This window comes from Miniopterus natalensis, chromosome 17 (genome assembly GCF_054644295.1).
Source record: "Miniopterus natalensis isolate mMinNat1 chromosome 17, mMinNat1.hap1, whole genome shotgun sequence".
Lineage (NCBI taxonomy): Eukaryota > Metazoa > Chordata > Mammalia > Chiroptera > Miniopteridae > Miniopterus > Miniopterus natalensis.
The window spans coordinates 37,615,963-37,636,900 of NC_142097.1; the positions used below are offsets into that span (position 1 = coordinate 37,615,963).

The following is a 20,938-nucleotide window of genomic DNA, read 5'->3' on the forward strand; positions in this document are numbered from 1 at the left end:
CTTGAGGCTAGATAAAGCTTTTTTAGGCTAAGGGTGTGGAAAGTTGGAGGTCGATGGTCATACAGGGTAATAGCCATTGCCACAATGAAAGGTGAACATAATCCCAGAAAGAAGGAGAGCTAATGATGTAGCATAAATATATCACTTAAAAAAAATTTCAACTTTATTGAGGTGTAATTAACATCATAAATATATCATTTTAACAACAGATTTTTTTTAACCATTCTGATTTTTTTTTCTTTAATGGCTTATGAGCACAATTTGTATTTTTAACATAGTATCTTAGAAGCATGGGAAAGTAAAAGTCCTTTATGGAAGTATTTTCATTGAAGAGCCCAATTACAATTGGATTTTCACCCCCTTGTACTCAATGAATTATTTTAACTTCCTTGTAGCCTGCAAGAATGCTGTGTCGTGTAGCGTTGCTTTATGATGCGCATCGTCCTCATTTTAGTATCATTGCAATATCTGCCGGAGATAGTACTACCCAGGTATCACAAGAAGTCCCAGAAAACTGTCAAGAATGGATAGGAGGAAAGATGGCCCAAAATGGATTAGATCATTACGTGTATAAAGTCGGGATAGCATTTAACACAGAAATATTTGGAACTTTTCGCCAAACCATAGTTTTCGACTTTGGATTGGAACCAGTACTCATGCAAAGAGTAATGATTGATGCAGCTTCTACAGAAGGTAATATTTAGACTTTTTCCCCTGATATGATGTATTAAAAGGCGCTATCGTAGCAACATTGAAAGATATGTATTGGCCCCATATGTTCCATGGATAGGGAGCGAATGACAAGGAGAAACGATCCCAAAGTAATTGACTCACTTACTGTGTAATAGGAGAAGAATGGTTCACATGCCCTTTCTCCCTATACAGTCATCAGGCAAAGCTCTCTTTGAGATTCCCCAAACTAGATGATCAGGTCTGCCTTGGTCTACCAACTTCCTTTTTAAAGTAAGATGATTTTAGCACAGTAAAGCCTTTTGATATCAGTTTGGGTAGAATATCATTTTAATGGTAATTGTGAGTACACCTACAGTGTCTGTTTCCATGTCCGACTGTCCAATTAATTTTGATATTAGTGCATTATCTCTGAATGAAAAGTCCTAAGTATAAGCTTTCATAAGTTGGTTTTATACATTCACTAGTTTAAAGGAGACCCAGGCTCCTTTAATAGAGTCTGCTCTGTGTCCTTGGGAAGACGTCCCTGGTTTCAACATGTAGGCACCTGTAGGAGATGGTGACTTTCCTTGTACGTGGCCATATTGCTGCATATACCTAAGTTTTATGCCAGGATCCAAAAGGACAAGGAAAGGTCACGTCAGCTTACATTTCTTTGGCGTTTGGTTGGCTATATAGGTGCTTCATTTTATTTAAGGAACAGTGAGTGTTTAACAAACACTTCATATAGCAGAGCTGTACAAAACTTGCTTTTGTATCGACTGGAACTCAGCATGTTGGGGAGGATGTTTTTTCCTTTGTACCACACTGTCCCATTTAAAAAAACTGAAAGTTGTTTGGTTTTTTTCTTGAGCAACTGATAGGCTTCAGCATTTTGGATGTAGTGAACTTGTAGAACTGGTTCTGTCTCCTTCTGTACTTTAGCTGCTGGTAAGGTTAAAGCAACATTTGTGTCCAAATTGAACAGTTAGGCATTACTTTGTTGTATATATGTTAATATTATTCCCCAGACTCATTTTACCCTGATTTCTCACTTACTCTAATTTCTTTTACTTATTTTTATTTTGTTGTATTCTGTATCTGTCATCTTAGTACTCTTTGAAATAAGAATGTTATTTCCCATAGCCAAGCAGATGTGATAATTGACAAAGTGAAAATATTTGGTTTATATTTACCAATATAAATTTTTTCTGTAAAAGGCCAGATAATACTTTGTGTTGTAGGGCAGATGATCTCTGTTGCAATTACTCAGCTCTGCGTTGTAGTGACAAAGCAGCTGTAGACAATATGTAAGTGAATGGGCATAACTGTATTCCGATAAAACTTTATTTTCAAAAACAGCAGGCTGGATTTGTCTGGCATGCCGTGGTTTGCCTGTTCCTGTACTGGTACATTGTTTTTAGAGACTAGAACTTGAGACAACTAAGAAGCACCCTTTTTCATTCATAAGGAGATTTAAATCATCAAGAGAGACCAATATGTATCCCTTCCTCAAATAGAACTCTGAAAATATGTTTTGGCTTACATGTGGGTTGTATTTTAGATTGGTGGATTGTAATTCATGACTCATTTCTCATAGAAATAGTTTGTATTGTCAAGAAACTGTACTACTTAGCAAAAGCCTATTTAATACTATAAAGTGTGAAATGTCTGAAGAGGATTTCAGGCACCCTCATGGACTTGAGAGGTTGAGGGGACGTTGGCTACTTTTTCTCAAATGTGTTCTACTTTTCTAGTTGGAGAAAAAGAGCAGTGGACAAAAAAAAAAAAGAAAGGAAGGAAAAGAACAGCAGACAGAGTTCAGAGTCCAATAGAACTGGATTCAAATCCCACTTTTCTACTTATTACCTGTGTGACCCTTGGCAGAGTACTTACCACCTCTGAGCTTCATGTGGAGCATCTGTAAATGGGGCTAGAAATTCCTGTCTTAGAGGATTATCGTGAGAATTAGAAATGAGCCTTGCATAATATCTGGCACATAGTAAGCGTTTAGTAAACTGTAGCTATTATTTTTATTATTAGCTATGATTAGGATAATTCCTTGTTATAAACTGAATGAAGAAAGTAGTAAGAGAAGAGGATGATTTTTTAAAAAATATATCTTTATTGATTTCAGAGAGAGGAAGGGAGGGGGAGAGAGAGAGTTGAAACGTCAGTGATGAGAGAGTCAGATGGGCTGCCTCCTCCATGCCCCCTGCTAAGGATCGAGTCCGCCACCTGGGCATGTGCCCTGACGGGAATTGAACCTCGATCTCCTGGATCCTAGGTCGATGCTCAACCGCTGAGCCATGCCCGGCCTGGCGATTTTTTTTTAAAATGAGGACTGAGACGTACTAGCAGAGGGACTAAAAAAGCAGAGATGAAGAACAAAGTCATTAAGGCCACAGCACCTTCTGATCTTGGCAAGAGAAAACAATATAGGGGTTGGAAGAGAAGTTGTCCAAAATGACCGATATTTTGAGGGTGGTAGCTGGAAGAAATAAAGTCTTATTTCTGATGTTTCTAATGTATATCAGTTTGAAAACAAAATTTTATATATTTCGTTCAGATATGGTAGAGGGAATTAATACAGACAAGGATATCCTCCCATTTGGAACCAATACTATACCCTCCTTTTTAATAATAATACATCTTTTATCAGGTGACCTCTTTGCAGTTTGACATCTTTGCCTAATTTCTTTTAAACAAGGTTTTACTTCTACATAGTTATGTTATGGGAAATAATTGAAAAAAGTGTGAAGCATTTTCTTCAACTAATTTGGGTATGTTGTTAGAATAGTTTCACATAGTGAAATTTGTTTTTCAAGGACAGGAAAAATAAGTATTACAAGAGAACACTATAAAATGTGCAAAATACATTTTATGATAAGAGATTTTAACATTATAAAAAGGAAAACTAAAATCTAGGTTTAGGCAAGCTAGATGACATTTGGTTGATTATTTTGTCATTACTTACATTAGCTGACCTGTTATGCTAATTTTTAGTTCTTTGTCAGATATTTTTTTATACCGTTAAAATTCATGTCATTGAATATCTTCATGTTTTTGATAAGTTCTTAAATTTTTTATTGTGGGACTATATTGGTTTCAGTGTGACTGTGTACAGAGTCCCAACAGAATTTTGGAGAAATGAAAGTAGACTATAAACAGTAATATTTGTTTCCTGCGTCTATCTTATTACTAGTTAGTGGTTTTTTTTTTGTTTTTGTTTTTTTTTAAAGCTATTATAGCAGAGCGCTTGTCAGCAAAAAAATTGAGGGCAAAAGATTGTTTATGTGGAATCACAACTTTATAAAACATCCTGAAATAATCAAAATGTAAAACGGGAGTCTCCCATTTTTATCTTTTCCTGAAATATTTGTGTGGGTAACATTCAGATACATTGAGAGCAAGAGACCTTCTTTGTTAAGTTGATGACAGTGTAACTGACAATCTGGCTAATTTCACCTCGAGCCTCAGCCAGTTCATTATTTGATCTTCCTTGGCCTAGAATTAGGAGAAAAGTATATTATACAATTTATTATATTATACAATTTATTTCATGTATAAATTGGCCAAATGCAGCTGGGAATTGGGGAACTGGGTTAGGTCTGGGCTTTATTATGTTTCCATACAATTTTGATAACATTGTAAGTTATCACAATATAATTTGGTTTCTACACACACAGAAATGCAGTGATGATGTGAAACTAGAATTTGAGTAGGAAATATTTCTGTTACTTTTTCCACTTGGCTGGCTATTGTTTAAGTTTTTGTTCTTAATTAATGCTGGAAACATATTTCTCTCTCATAAGTTTATAAATTTGGGCCATGGTGGATCATCTTTTAGCTCCACGTTTCCAAAACTGTTCCACAGAAATTAATAGGGGCTATACACATTAATAACAGGTAAAGGGTTCCTTGTCCAGATACATTTGGAAGCAGTGCATGCTTTATTTTCCCTCAGAGATTCACACTGCACCTTGGTAATTAAAGGCTCAGTGTTTGTCAGACTGATTTGATCATGGAACTTAGTTTAGTTACATTAGTGCATTCATTACTCCTTGAAACTTAAGAATCAAGTTACATGGCAAGCATTTCTCATTTATTGTTCATTATTGAACTAAAAAGCCTACTTACCTTAGTTGATTCAAATTTGAATGGAAAAATCTCCACAGGTTTTTTACAGGTTTTTACATGAAGCATCCAAACCCTTTTTGTTTGCAGGTCATGAATGAATTTTGCCCCCCTTTAGTCATTGTTTGGCAGTCCTGCAAACTGTAAAACATAACTTTAAATTTGTTTTTTTTCAGTGTTTTCCCCTTTTTGGTGCCATCCAGGTTCAGAAAAGGATACAGTATGTTCTAAAAACTTTTTTTGGATTAAAGACGTGCTTCTCAAAAATGTGTGGTAAAAGACATCTACAAAAGAAGGAAGTTAGTGAGTCTTTCCCTTGCTTAGAAAACAAACTGCATTTACGCTTTATACCGCAACTTTGAGTATCAGAAAATTTTTTCTGGACAAAATTGATTTGGAATTCTGCTTTGAATATCTGAAAGCTACATGTTGAAGATTAATTCTTATATTTAAATTTGGAAATTTGGTATCACACATTTCTCTACCTTGTGTCTAGTAGAGCATGTTAACACTAACATTAAAATTTAGTATGAGCTTAAAATGATCTCCAACTGCCAAAGTAGTAGGTAAATTAAGAACATGTTATATATATTAAATACATAACACTTAATATTATGTTGTAAGAAAGCAATAAAATAGATTTTAAGAACTGTATACTTGTAAATAAAAGATAAATGTAACTGAGTGGAAGCATGTAAAAAGTATGAGATACTCCTATGCTGTTACTTTCCTGTTTTAACTTTTTATTAGCTTTGTAAAGAGATGGAAAATTAGGGAGGGTCATCATAAAAAAGCTGAGCAGTGTTCATCTTCTATGTAGCAGTTTTGGTGAAAAGAACAGTGTTGAAATGGATAGTTTAAGTGGTAGTTTGGGATTACTTTTAGATTTTACTTTATTGTTAATTTGGGTGGTCAAGACTTGTAAAGCCACAGACAAAAATGTTTTCTGAGGATAAGAGTGTGCTACCTGGTTCTGGAATTAGGAAACACTTCATCGTAGTCTCTATGCCCTGGATAAATATAGCTGGTTTTAACAGATTCCGTATTTAACCTGCATCTATTGCATGCTGCTTTGTGTGGCCCTTGTGCTGTCCAACACTGGATTTTCCCTCCCTCCCTCCTTCCTTCTTATCCACTCTCCAGGTCCTGTTAAGGACGTTTTCAAGCCGGCTCTGGACTGAAACAAATCAACCCTTTGGATGCTTCATTCGAATAGTAACTATGTGGCTGAAATGAGAGCCCTGCGGTTCTCAGTAATCAGAGTCAAGGGAAGTTGGGAAGCGTATCTTGTGTCAGACTAGTTATTCCAACTTCGAATTCTGTTTTGACAGTAGCAGCTCTTCACTTATGTTATCTTTAAAAAACTAAGTGTGTTCTAATTATCTTTAACTTTTGCTTAGAAATTTCTCTTAAAATACATTGATAGCGTCTACCTACCACCACTCAGGGTAACAAATTCCATAGGTGTGTAATTTCTGTCAGGTTTGCTAGAAGATTTATTATTGCAGGAGTTGGTTAATAAGTCACTGTTAAACTCTCCCTGCTTGGTTTTATGCATATGGACCCTAAGCTGTTCACTTCTCATCTTTCCAGAGTGTTTTTCATTTTAGCCTAATCTAGGTTGCAGGACAGTCTTACCAAGGATGAACCGCATATGTCTGGGTTAGATGTTAGCAGATACCCATGCACTGCCAGTGGGGGTGAAATGAGCCCGAATAGTAGTCCCATCCAGTCCCCATGTAGGGACCTCATCTCCCTCCTCTATTTAAAGGGGAACTCTTAAGACCTTAATAACCTCTCAGCACTGTGAGTTAGGCGGGTAATTAAACAGGGTTAATAAGCTGCTGCTTTCAAGTGAGAGGATTGCAGGCAGAAGTTTGTCCCAAGTTCAGATGAAGTAGGGAAAGAGAGGTGTTTTTTGCAAAATATATCCTTAGTAGTCACTGGCCAGTTTTTGACTGAGATCAGTGGTTTGTAGACTCTTTGATGCTGGCACCCACAGATTTTTTTCAAGATTCTCTCTGCTCCCCCAGCTCCTCCTTCCTCTCTGTATTATATTTACAGTCATTAAAAAAAAAAAAAAAAGGAATAAAATTTAATTGTTTGGGAATTGTTTTGAAATTGTGCTCTCTGCTTGAAGATACTGACTTTAAGAATTTAATAAATACAGGGTGGGAATCGTGGCATTACATAGATAAAATGAGAAAAAAAATTATTTCTCACGCCACTTTTTCAAAAAAGCCTAATTACTTCTAGCCCAGAGTAGAATGACTTTCTGTATAATCTGCTTTGCATATTAAATAGGTGATACAAAAAGCTTTTTTAAAGGAAAGCTATACTGTTTTAAGTTTGTTATTATCCCAGTTACTTAAATATTGGGAACAACTAGTGACTTTTTAAATAATATGAACATAATAATGATCTAGGCATAGTCTGAATCAATTTCTTATTTAAAATAAAATTGTGAACTGTAATTCCCCACCCCAAAGGGTAGTTAGTTTATTTCCTATTAAATAGATTATTCAATATTACATAGAGTTTAGTTTTTAAAAATATTTTTAGCCAGGCCGGGCATGGCTCAGCGGTTGAGCATCGACCTAGGATCCAGGAGATCGAGGTTCAATTCCCGTCAGGGCACATGCCCGGGTTGCAGGCTCGATCCCCAGCAGGGGGCATGCAGGAGGCAGCCGATCAATGGCTCTCTCATCATTGATGTTTCTCTCTCTCCCTCTCCCCTCTTCCTTCCTCTCTCTGAAATCAATAAAGATATATTGCCCGTCTGGGTGTGGCTCAGCAGTTGAGCGTCAACCTAGGATCCAGGCAATCGGGGTTCGATTCCTGGTCAGGGCACATGCCCTGGTTGCAGACTAGGCAGCCGATCAATGACTCTCTCATTATTGGTGTTTCTCTCTCTCTCTCCCTCTCCTTTCCTCTCTCTGAAATCAATAAAGATATATTTAAAAATATATATATATTAAAAATAAAACATCCTTTAAAAATATTTTTAAAAATTGGTTATTTGGTTTGGCACTGTACCCCTTGCAGTTTCTCTTTTTGACTTTTGAATTAAGGAAGAAAATTATGTACATCCTGCTATTTTGATAGTAATTAGAATCTGATCTTTAGTGATGGTAAATAGGTTTTAGCAATGTGGGCATTTGTATAATTTACATGTATTTTTTGTAGCTATGATTTAATGAATAGTAGGCAGGGCCCAATTTTAGAGTGATTTAGGGAGAAAGTGTGGTTAGTCTACTTTATGAAACTTATGCAGTTGGTCCTTGAACAATGTAGGGGTTAAGCGCACTGACCCGTGCTGTTGAAAATCTGCATATAACGTTTGGCTTCCCAAAAACTTACCTACTAATAGCCTACTGTGGAGCAGAAGCCTTACCTATAACAAAAAGTCGATTAGCACATAATTTGTATATATAGTATATACTGTATTCTTAAAGTAAGCTAGAGAAAATAAAATGTTACTAGGAAAATCATAAGGAAGAGAAAACAAATTTATAGTACTTATTGAAAAAAAATCTGTGTATAAGTGGACTTGCACAGTTCAAACCCTTGTTCAGGGTCAACTGTACTTATGAAGCTACTGCAAAAACAGTCCAGCATTGTCTTATCCAGAGTATTTTAAAAATGCAAATTTTCAATATGTAGATTATCGTTAGAGCTGGATGACTATAGTTATATTTGTGTTGCCATTTGAGAAATAATAAAACTGGTATGTAATAAAGTATGCTTTTTTATGGAGCAAAGGTTAGAAATTAGGGCAATTGCTTTTTTAAAATTTTATTACACTTTTACATTTAAATTAGGGCCTTTACATTTTAATCTTTCTAAGATATTAGGATAAGCTATTTTCTAATGAGCAATTTTTCTTGGTGGATGACTATATGTTTATAATTTATATATAGCATTTAATGTAGCAAAATCTCTCATTAAGCAAAACATAGTGATTGTGCGTTATGCTCTGATTTCAAAGATAGCACAGGATAACCTGTCTTTGTACTTTGGAAGCTAACTGATCTCTGTTTAAATTTTTTATTATTTTTCCCTAAAATTTTAACTTGAGTTGTGAAATCATCTTTCTAGTTACGCTAGATAAAAACTGGATCTCAGCCTGATTAGTCAGTTAAGCAACTTTTTTTCTTTTGGTTAAGTTTCATATTTATAGGTGTATGTATGTATGTTCCACCCAAGAGAAAAGTAACACACACTGCAGACAGTGAGGCTACCCAGTGCTCAGAATCTATGTTACGAAATATTTCACCCTGTGCTGCCATTCTGCATATTTTTTCAGAGATGTCAGACTTGAATAGTCATTCATTTTGACATTGTGTCCTACTTACAGTATAATTTAACTGAGGCTGAAGTGGATTTTTTTTAAAAAAATGGCATTTGAATGGTACATCATACTGTATTTTAATGTAGAATTAGCAGTGTTTTCCATGAATATTTTCTAAAAGGCTTTTGTTTGTTGCAAGTGGACTTTTAGAGTTTCTCTGTGCTTTACCACACAGGAAAAGATTTAACCTTTCACAGTTTTCTGATCTTCTCTTTCTGTAACGGGGCAGATATTGTCAGTAGGAGGAGAAAAATGGTTGCCACCTGATAGGTTTTTGTCTTAGGAGGAACTTATCGTATCTTCTTCCTGTAGATTTCTTTTGACTGAAGTTAAATTCTAAATGTTAATCTGTATTTTTAAGCTGTTAATAACGATATCTTGTATGCCCTAGCCCAATGTAAAAAAAGATATCTTTTATATGAATTCCTATTTATGTTATTTTGTTAAGCTGGACAAAAAAATATTTCTGATGTAGGAAAAAGACTGTCAAATGGGTTTTTATATTGTTCTGTTTTTAAGAATTTTAACTTTAGCATTTAAAATTATTAAAATGTATAGTCCATTATTCGAGAATTTTAATGTTGTGTTCTTTTTTAAATGTGTTTTTTGTTTCCATCTAGATCTTGAATACCTGATGCATGCAAAACAACAGCTAGTAACCACAGCTAAACGTTGGGATTCCTCTTCTAAGACTATTGTAGATTTTGAACCTAATGAAACTACTGATTTGGAGAAGAGCCTTCTTATCAGATACCAAATTCCTCTCTCTGCTGACCAGCTGTTTACCCAGTCCGTTTTAGACAAGTCATTGACCAAGACCAACTATCAGTCGCGGCTGCATGACCTTCTTTATATTGAGGAGATAGCCCAGTATAAAGAAGTCAGCAAGTGAGTTACATTAGAAACACTTTTCTTGTTTTTGGTTGCTCTCCCCTTTCGATGGTACTTTTCATTTTGAAAATGGCGGTGTGTCTACGTGAAGACAGGTAGTAACATGGTTGTTACTCAGCGGCTGTTATTCAGTAGCTGTATGTGAGCTTCTTAAGGCAAGAACTGTGTCTTGCTCATCTTGGTGGCCCTGGTGTTTAGTACTTAGTTCATTCCCACAAGACTGCCAGGTGCTGGAGTCCACACGCGTAGGCCCAGCTCCTCAGGAGGTTTCCGTTCGTCGCGGTCAGAGCAAGCACTCAGCGGATATTTGTTTAATAAATGGTCAAAAACTGAAAGCACATATTTTGAAAAGGAGTTTTAAGCATGAAATGATTTAAATCTTCAGGAAAACTATTAGATAATAATAAAATACCTTTATAGTTTTAATGTATTTTAGCCATATCCCACAGGTTAGGATCAGATGTTTAAATCAGAAGCTTATTTGAATCATAGAAAAAGTAATCTGTGAAATGAAAGTTTGAGTGAAGGAAGATGTTAATCAAATGGTTATTATGTTTGGTTGTAGCATTCTGCTGTTTAGTAAAATGGAACAAGCCTTAAAAATTGAACCACAGTTATGAGGCATGAACACATTTTTATAAGTAGTTTCCCCTTTAAATACAGCCTAACCAACATATTTTTCTTTCCTAAGCTGCCTTATTTTTATTTCCTCCTTTTTTATTGAATTTATTGGGGTGGCATTGGTTAATAAAATTATATTGGTCACAAGCTGCCTTATCGGTTCCTTATCATTAATATTATAAATAGATATTTAATACTCACTGAAGGATATATTCAGAAAAAGAAAAGTGAAAATTTAAAGATTCTTGTGTGTTCTCTATTTATAGATTAAATATGATCTAACTTTTGGAAAGTATTTTATTCAAATAAATACATGTTATGATTTACAAAGTCAGATAGAATATAGTTTTCATTACTCTAAGACTTTAAATTGTGGCCTATTAATGGTCTCTTAAAAGACTTACCTATTGTTTCTATAGATGGTTCTAATGAAATGGTCAGTTATCAAATACCAGGGACGGTGGCTTGTATCATGTGTGTTATTCACATTATTAATAGGCATGTATTTTATTTATATTATTGTAGTTTCTTTTTCCTTGTGAAAGGAACATTATGATAAGTCATAAATATTGGGATGAAACAGAACTTAAAAGCTTACTGGAATCTTAAGAGACTATTTTGGAGTACCATACCAGACATTTGGAAATACTATAAGTTAACTTCTGTTTGTTTAGTATTTTATTAAAGTTTATAAATCATTCCATATACATTACTTTACATATCAATAGACTTATGGGTTATTGTTTTTAAATAGAAATTTATCTGAATGAAAAAAGAATGAACCCTACAAACTAGTGGAAGTGAGATTCTGACCAAGAAATTAAATGGATGAAAATTCACTCCGAGAGCACCTTGGAAAGGCTTCTAAAGCCACTTTAAGAGGGGCTTAAAAATATCTGCAATACGAAATGAGCACTGGTGGCAAACTAAGTTGGTATATTTCTGGAGGGCTACTTGGCAGTTTATATTAAGGGTCTTTAGAAAGGTTGAGCCTTGCCTCGATGTTGCCATGACCGGAAATTTATTTTGGATGTTATTCATTAGCAGAGAAGTGTCATTCATTGAAAAAGAATTTTATGGTTAGAAATTTTGGTAAAATCAACTTGGAGAGCATCAGTTTAATACAAGTCCATTGAGGTTTTTTTTTTTTTTAAAATATATCTTTATTGATTTCAGAGAGAGAGAGAGAGAGAAACATCAGTGATGAGAGAGTCATTGATCGGCTGCCTCCTGCACGCCCCCCACTGGGGATCGAGCCCGCAACCCGGGCATGTGCCCTGACTGGGAATCGAACTGCGATCTGGATCCTAGGTGGATGCTCAGCCGCTGAGCCACGCCCGGCTGCGCAAATCCATTGAGTTTTAAAGTGGTGCCTTTCCTTTTGGTTCCAGGTGGTTGTAAAGCCTTATTTGCCCCAATGGTGTGGTCAAACACTTTCATATTGATAATATATAATATTTCATTTTATTAAAATAAATCACACTTAGCCTCATTTTAAATGCTCATACTGCTGCCCAGCCGGGCGTGGCTCAGCGGTTGAGCGTCGACCTAGGATCCAGGAGATCAGGGTTCGATTCCCGGTCAGGGCACATGCCCGGGTTGCGGGCTGCAGCCGATCAATGACTCTCTTATCATTGATGTTTCTATCTCTATCTCTTCCTCTCCTTTCCTCTCTCTGAAATCAATAAAGATATAAAAAAATAAATGCTCATACTGCTAAAAATGTGTATACTCTTCAACAAAATTTAATATGTATCTTGTTACTGAATAAGCGTTTATTCACTTAAAGTTTTGTTTGTTTCCAGCTTGGATTAAAGGCAGACAGATATTATGTAGTTTGTAGCTCAGTGGAATGGAATTGATAATGAAGTTTTGATTTTTGTATGTTTATATTTGATTTATTTTGCTTTACTCTTCTAGTTAAGTTTTTGATGTAAAATATGTAAACTCATTTTCCACTTCTGATTTAGGTTCAACCTTAAAGTGCAATTGCAGATTCTTGCAAGCTTCATGCTCACTGGAGTTTCTGGAGGTGCAAAGTATGCTCAGAATGGACAACTTTTTGGTCGCTTTAAGCTTACTGAAACACTTTCTGAAGATACTTTGGCTGGACGGCTGGTGATGACCAAAGTCAATGCTGTTTATTTATTACCAGTCCCGAAAGAGAAGTTAGTACAGACCCAGGGAACCAAAGAGAAGGTTTATGAAGCTACTATTGAAGAAAAAACAAAAGAATATATATTTTTAAGGATATCCAGGGAATGCTGTGAAGAACTTAATCTTCGGCCTGATTGTGACACACAGGTATGTTCTGAAGTGTGGCAAAGGTCTCCTTCTCAGCTGACACTCTTCTGGTTTGGTTTTCCTCCTTCTGCCATAACTGGAAGTGTTATACTGAGGGGTGGAGAATTGAACCTCTGGTAACTCAGAGAAAATCCACTCTCTCATCTAAGTAACATCTGAAATGTTACGGTTTTATACAAGGTTAAGTTTCTGATTATAGTTTTAAAACAGAAGTGGAGGAACAGATTCAAAGAAACTAAGTGATATCCTGGGACAGTTCCCACCTGAAGTTGTATCTGCTCCTTTCTCTTTGACTTTATGGATTCTTAGGTGAACTGTGTGTTCAGTCTGCCATATTTAACTGGAGAGCTAACCTTTTTTCTTTTTAACCATAAGATGGCGAATATTATTTATTCATAGTAAATTGATAGTGTCTTAGGGCTAGTTTTATCACTTGAGAGATGATATTTCACAGATGGTCTACTGATTGTATCAAATGTATTCTTCATAGGAATGGTGTAATCAGATAACATTTATCTAGAGATTAAGTAATTTACAAGTGCCTCAGTTTCTTCAGGTATAAAATGAGGTTAATAGTATATATATTATTGATACTATTAGATGAGATAATCTATGTAAAGTGTTCATTATAGTGCCTGACTAAATAAACTAAGCAAATATTACCTCTGATAATTATTATTAGAATATAATTGTACTTTAATAGAATCTCTAAACTTGGTCCCCCTAAAAGATTATCTTCACAAAGTATTTTAGTGAGCTGCAAGTGTTGAGGTTTACTTTAATGTTTTAAAAATGTTTTATCTTGTGTTTCAGGTTGAACTTCAGTTTCAGTTAAATCGATTACCCCTCTGTGAAATGCATTATGCGCTAGACAGGATCAAGGACAGTGGGGTTCTATTTCCAGATGTCACTATGACTCCAACCATACCTTGGAGTCCCAACAGGTACAAAAAGGACTGTCTCATTAAAGGGAGCCATGCTAATGTCAAATCAAATATCTGTATCAAACAACTTAGGCATACTTTTGTAGGAAAGCTGTTCTGTGTTCTTCAGGGGACATTTTATTAGTTGGGAAACAAGAATAAAAGAATGCAGCATTGAGGTCCATCACCTACTCACTTTTCCTTGGAGTCTAACTGGATTCCAGTGCTCTCCTCATACAGCCTTAATTTTATAGGATGCCAAGCAATTTAGGAGTTTTTCTGAGGAGAAGTTGAATGGGAAAGTTAGGGCCTTTCTATATAGTGTTTAAAATAATTTTTGAATATAGAAGATGTTTTTGTAACTTAGCAGAATGGAGAAAGTATCATAGCAGATATCACTTCAGAAGCCTCTCTCAAGTTCATGGTTGTGTAAATATTTTTCTGCTTAAATTCTACTTGGCACTTCTTTACTTAGTGTAATGAAATACGATGCTTCTGTGTCGTTTCCAGAATAACAGCAGCGACGCTGCATGACTACGTCTCCTTTTCATCTTTTTCACTGGGTTTTATCTTCTTGGCCCCGCCCCTGCGCAGCTCACTCCCATCGTGGTTCTTTTTTTAAGTCTCAGTTGCTCTGTACAATAGAAGTTTATTTCTTGATCATTTGTGTCAATTCAATCATGGTAGGGTAGCTCTCTTCCATCTCTGAAGGAAGCTCTGGTATCTTTAGTAAATGGTTCCAAGGTCAGCGTGCAGCTGGCAGGTGGGGTGAGAAGGAGCACAGAGCCTCACAAAGGAAATGCTTATGGGCCAGGCCTCGAGGTGGCATATATCTCTTCTCATGTATCATTTCTCCTGGTCCTAAAAACAGAACACTTACCCTAGCGATTCTATCCCCATTTTTCTTTTTACTGCCAAATTTCCTGGTCAGGAATAGTCTGCATGTTTCTAGTATACTTATTCACCCGTCCTGTAGCCACCGTGCTCCACCTCCGCTGTCCTGGAGGAATCGCTGGCCCGCGAGCTGTAGGAACCCGAGCAGCTCGGCCCTTGTCTGGCTCAGCTTCCCTGCGCCCTTGCCAGCCTTCCGGTCCTCGCAGCCCCTGCTTGGTGTAGAGCGCGGCTGGTCCAGTCCCTTCTCCTTGGTCTTCCGTCCTGCTGTCTGTCTGTTCTCTAGGCTCACCCTCAGATTTCTTTCAGAGTGAGTTTGCCAAAATAATCATTTTATTTCACTGCTTATACATCTTTGAAGCCTTCCTCTTGATACGTAAATGAAGTCTGAGCAGCCTGATTCCAAACTCTATTATGTGGTCTTATTGATAGCACTTTGCAACAGTATCTTCTCAGTTTCTTTTACTTTTTTCTACTTGACACTCTCTTTTTCCGTCTAATCCCCATGCTCTAGTCATATCGAATTACCTTGAAGTTTGTATAATTTGCCCTACACTTGCTTGCCTCCTTATCTTTTAAAATAATTCTTAAATTTTTTTAAAGTTCTGGTAAAATCTACATAAGACTTAGCATCTTAATCTTTTTTAAAAAAATACATTTTTATTGATTTCTCGAGAGGGAGAAACATCCATCAGCTGTCTTCCTCATGTCCCTTACCGGGGATTGAGCCCCCAACCCGGGCATGTGCCCTGATGGGGAATCAAACCAGTGACGTCTTGGTGCACAGAATGGCACAACCAACTGAGCCACACTGGCCAGGGCCCATCTAAATCATTTTTAGGTGTACAGTTCAGTAGTGATAAGTATACTTATATTGTTGCTCAGTCAATCTGCAGAGCTTTTTCACCTTGCAGAACTGAAACTTTATACCCGTTAAACTCCACATTTTCCTCTCTGCAGCCCTTCTCATCTGTAAGTGATCTTCTCTCCCTGAAATAATCTGTGCTCAATGTTGATCTGTTGAGGATTTTTATCTGTGTTTCAAGATTTAGTTAGCTCAAGTGCTCTCTCCAAGTAATAAATCAGCCTTTCATTTCATTATTTGAACAAATATTTAGTGTGTCTATTATTTGGTAGGTTTAGTCAGTTTTGTGTTTTCAAGCATAATTTCTCTCAAATTAATTTTTGTTGTGTATATTTCTGCTGTTCTTATTAGATTCTGAACTTTTAAAAAATTTATTAAAAAGTTTTTCAGGTACAGTTGAAATTCAATATTATTTTCAGGTGTACATTTGTTAGGCATTTATATAACTTAGGAAGTGATTCCCCCTGATAAGTCTAGTACCTTCTGAGTTTTTTAAAGGAAGAGATCATATCTTATTTATCTTCACATCTCCAACAGGCCTTGCGGATTGTTAATATATGACACATTTAAATTAATAAGAACTTCAAGTTTAAAGAAGAAATTAGGGTTTCAAGTGTGAGGCCATGCCAGTATTATTAGGCATTTATTTGATATGCTTACTTCTGAAAATTATATAGTGTATAATAATATATTCAAATACCCCTGACTGCAAGTATTAACTGTAAAAGTTAACTAAGAAAATGTCCAATAGCAGAAAACTTTTAAGCAGGAAGATATTCCATAGCACTGTAATTGTAAGTAGTAATTTAAATGTAACTGGGAACATATTGAGAAATCATTAGCCATTTAAAATCTTTTCTGGAGTAAGGTAGAATATAGATAGATAGTTGAAGTTGAGAAATTATTCTTGGGCATGTTGTATATAAATTAATTACAACAATACATTAGCCCAGGATAAAAAAGAACTTTGAATGAATTTAGTGGGTGGTACAATACATAAAGACAATTTGTGTTACTCATTGGCTTTCTATAAATGTTCATCATTCATGACTGGAAACTATAGAGTTGACCAACATTGTTAAAATTTCTGATTTGCTCTGAAGCATTTATTTACACTGAAACAATTGGTAAAGTAGAATGGGCTATGTAAATAAAGAAGTATTGACATATTTTAGAATTATACCCATAAATCTGTCTTTAATCTTTTAGATTTATGTATATAATGTAATATCTCTTTATTAATAAGTTCATTAAAAGTCCCCAAATTTGAAAGATTAGAGATTGTTTTTAAAACATTTTCATGTTCTTTGAAAGTGTACTGGTCAAGTTATATCTCATTTTTTTGAAATTCTCGGAAAATATAATAATGGAAGCAAACATTAATTGAGCACTTATTGCTCAATTATTTTTCTAAACAGCTTGTAGCTTTACAATAACCATGTGATACAAGTATTGTTATCTCGATGTACAGGCAAAGGAACCATGGGATCAGGTATCATAGAATAATAGTAATCGGGCATTGATGCAAGTAACAGTTTACTGACTGAACTGTGTTGTCAACATGTAGAGATAGAGGCCCAGAGGTAGGTGGTCCAGAGCTGGTGCAGGGGCTCAGCAGTGGCATCAAGGGCCATGGTTTCCCCCTCCTCTCTGCCATACACAGCGTGTTAGTTTTCTTCTTGATGCCTCTTGCCTCATGAATATGAGATGGTTGCTGCAGTTTTATTTACCACGAGCTCATTTCAGCCAGGTGAAGGAGGAAGGCAAAGTAGCAGAAAGGGCTTTCTTCTAGTGAGGCTGTGCTTTTGCTTTATTGGGTATAGAAGCCCGTTTGAGGAATTTCCTCCTACATCTCACTGACCAGACCTGGGTCTCCCGCAGAGGAGGCTGGGAAATGGGAGTGTTATAGCTGTCTAGGCTCAGTAGAGGAAGGGCAGAAAGGGTGCCGTGGATGGTTTGGGGAGAACCATTCCACAGTGTCTGCCACGTGTATTAGGTCTATACTTAGCAGTCATCTAAAGCAGCTTCCTCTTTCGTAGAAGATGAAACATTGCTGGGGACTTGCAGAATTATGAGGAAATAAGCTGGTTAATGTTTAACTCTGTGGAGTAAAATGCTTGAGCTTTAGTGACTGGCTTCAAGGAAATCTAGTGCCACTGGTCAGAGTCCTTTTGTTTTTCACTTGAAAGTTTAAATTTCAGAAAAAAAAGTAATGTCATGTTTATGTGGCCAATGTTTGTTTTCTAAAGTTTTACATTTTTTTAAGGAGAATTTTGTTTGTTTGGAATTATCTATCATAATAACTTTTTAAAACGGAAAGTGTTAAGATTTTCCATAAATAACTAGCTTCTGATTTAAGTAGGGTAGAGCCTCACAGACAGGGAATTTTCACTACACCATGTCCTCCTGTCTAAGGGTTATTTTGTAGACACTTTGTAAATTTTCTAAGTCTCTACACACCCTTCTTATTTTGGTTCACATCCCTATCATTTTTACCATAGTTGTTGCGATATTTAGTATTTTAATTTTAGTTGTGAGAAAGAATGCTGTTGGTTCTCCACTTGGTTTGATCCCTTTCAGCATCTGCTGTCCATTTAAATCTTCGAAACTTAGCCAAGTCATAGAAAGGACACTAGGAAGCTGGATCTCATTACAGCAGCCATTTGTGCTGCCATGACAGGTGTTCCCTACCCTGAAAAATATGACATGTATAATATATGTGCATCTGAAAATATTAGAGAACATTTCATGTTGTTTGGCCTTTTAAAGAAACCTGCTATTTTCTGAATTAAGAACTTCATAAAAGTTTGATATCTCTTAACCAGGGACATCCAGGTTTTTTCCTTTCCCCTTATTTTAAACTTTACTAAGATCTTTTAGTGGATTAGAATTTGGAAATCAGTTTCCCTTTTGCATTTTATTTGCTATGCAAAAAACGGCTACTTCATTAGTACCAGAAAAAAGTTATTTGATGCTTTTATGTAGCAGAGGGAAACTCCATTTTAAAGACATTGTCATCACTATATACACACTTGGCAGGAACTAGACTAATAGCGTGTGATGTCTTTAGGTTACTTACCTTTTTGCACTTGGAATAGGAAAAGGTAACTAAAGTGAGTTTTGGTCAGCATAGTAAAATACCTTACACCTACTGTTGGGTAATTTTCTAAAAAGTAATTTTAGAATAAGCATTTATTTTTATAGATGCTGTGTTATTTCAGTATTTTTAATGGTTCATGACATTCAGAAGACTTGTATATTGCGTTCTGTTTATAAATAAAATGCATTTGTTTAAAAGAGCTTACATTTTTCTTTTCTATAGACAATGGGATGAACAGTTGGATCCTCGACTAAATGCAAAACAGAAAGAGGCTGTTCTGGCCATTACAACCCCACTTTCAATAGAGCTGCCTCCTGTTCTCATCATCGGACCCTACGGGACAGGCAAAACCTTCACACTAGCTCAGGCGGTAAAGCACATACTCCAGCAGCAGGAGACGAGGTGAGGTGGTGGGGCGTGTGCTCTGACCTCATTCCTAGGACATGGCCTTTGTCCTTGTGAATACAGTGAGGGCTAGCAAAACAGTTTTCACCCAGCTTGTAAAGTTTTAAAAAGTAAAAAAGAGAGAAAAAGACATACACTCAAACCCCAAAGCACTAAAATTTGAATTCTCTTAAAACATACTTTTTAAAAAAATTGACAACATGGAGAATGATAGCTTTTAAATAGCCAGCAAAACCCCAAGTCAGTTAAGGGATTGTGATTGTATGTTATAGCCAAAGAGCTGGATTTTTTAAAAAGTAATTTTATATGCTAGATTTAGTAATAATTTTAGGGACCTTATTTCCTTTATAGCATAAAGAGTAATATGATTTACTAAAAGCGTTATTCAATAATATGATAGAGGGTACTGAGTAGGTTGAGGGAAATGTATAATGTTATGATGGCCACTGCTTTTTTTTTGTATTATACTGCTTGAATAGTTTTCTGTTTTATCATTCTTTTTATTTGCACCATTTATTTCAGCAGGATTCTCATTTGCACCCATTCTAATAGTGCTGCTGATCTCTACATAAAGGATTATTTACATCCATATGTAGAAGCAGGCAATCCCCAGGCAAGACCTCTCAGGTATTTTTTAAGGCTTATTATGTATCTATATCATACTTTATTATTCTTAAGAAAAGGTGTCTGTAAAGATTTTAGTAACTTTCAGAATACCAAAATCTTCAACTCTGCATTGGCATTTGGAGGGTATGCCTTTTTAAGAAACTTTTTAAATTAAGGAAAAATTGAAAAACCTTTGACCGTTCACATCTTAAACATTAAGTAAAGAAAAAGACATCCTTTTTTAAGTTTTGTGTGTAAAAATGTTGTTATAGTCTGAGCTGACTGTGATGTGTACCTCTAAAAGCTACTATGATGAAGTAACAAGTATGATTTACATTAAATTTAATTTAAAATTCTAGCATATTTTGCATGGCAGAGTAGTCATTCAGTGATAGTTCTTTATGGAAATAAGATTTGACTGTGATCATGCAGGTAATTTCATAAAAGCTACACATTAGAGAAGCATGAAGTATTGAAGTGATTTCTGCGGCAAATTGTAATTGACTGGTATTTACAGCTTTTATCATTTAAGAGACAAAGTAAGTCTCCAAGAAAATTTTAGGTTGATATAGAAAGATTCTTTCAGTGTATGTGGATATGAAATGTACTTAAATATAGGATTGTGGGGGAATAAAATCCTTTTCTTCAGAAAACAATAAAGAATCATTAAATGGTTGTTTATTATACCATTTGCTTTCATTGTTATATGAATTAATGTTAATTTTGCCATTTTATAAACTAATATATCATGCCCTATGTTGTTTGAATACAATTATTGCTTACAAATTAATTTCTAACCACACTTTTGAATCATAATTCACTAACTTTTTGTTGAATCTAGGCATGGAAAAATGAGATTTTGCTATTTAATTCTTTGATACCCATAATCAAAGCCATTTGAATGATTTTGCAGTTGCATTAAAAAGAACAAATGAGAAAAAAAATGGCATGGCCTGTAAACACAGGTTTTTATGCCATACTTTGTTTTCACTCTGGAAAATTAGAGCAGAAATAATTACTTTCAGTGTAATTCAGTTGTGTTTAATAAGAAAACATCACATGTATACAATCACTGTAAATGAAAATGTGGTATTTGCTAATGGATAAATTTATCAATAGCTAGTTTGCTTCAGATTCTAATCTTTTTTAGCTCTTAAGTGAAAATTGGACAACTA

The 20,938-nt window shown here is 35.5% G+C and overlaps 1 protein-coding gene across 4 annotated transcripts in view; it reads left to right on the forward strand.

Annotated features, from left to right (window-relative positions):
• HELZ (helicase with zinc finger) overlaps positions 1–20,938 on the forward strand; it is a 114,072-nt gene that overhangs the window by 40,691 nt on the left and 52,443 nt on the right. For 3 of the 4 annotated variants that reach the window (XM_087826309.1, XM_087826310.1, XM_016204721.2), the window contains 6 exons: positions 396–693; positions 9,778–10,045; positions 12,640–12,973; positions 13,787–13,917; positions 18,975–19,154; positions 19,680–19,784. In XM_087826309.1, the coding sequence (XP_087682435.1) occupies positions 396–693; positions 9,778–10,045; positions 12,640–12,973; positions 13,787–13,917; positions 18,975–19,154; positions 19,680–19,784 (1,316 nt within the window). The remainder of the gene's footprint in view (positions 1–395; positions 694–9,777; positions 10,046–12,639; positions 12,974–13,786; positions 13,918–18,974; positions 19,155–19,679; positions 19,785–20,938) is intronic. The other variant, XM_016204729.2, reaches the window with a different exon arrangement.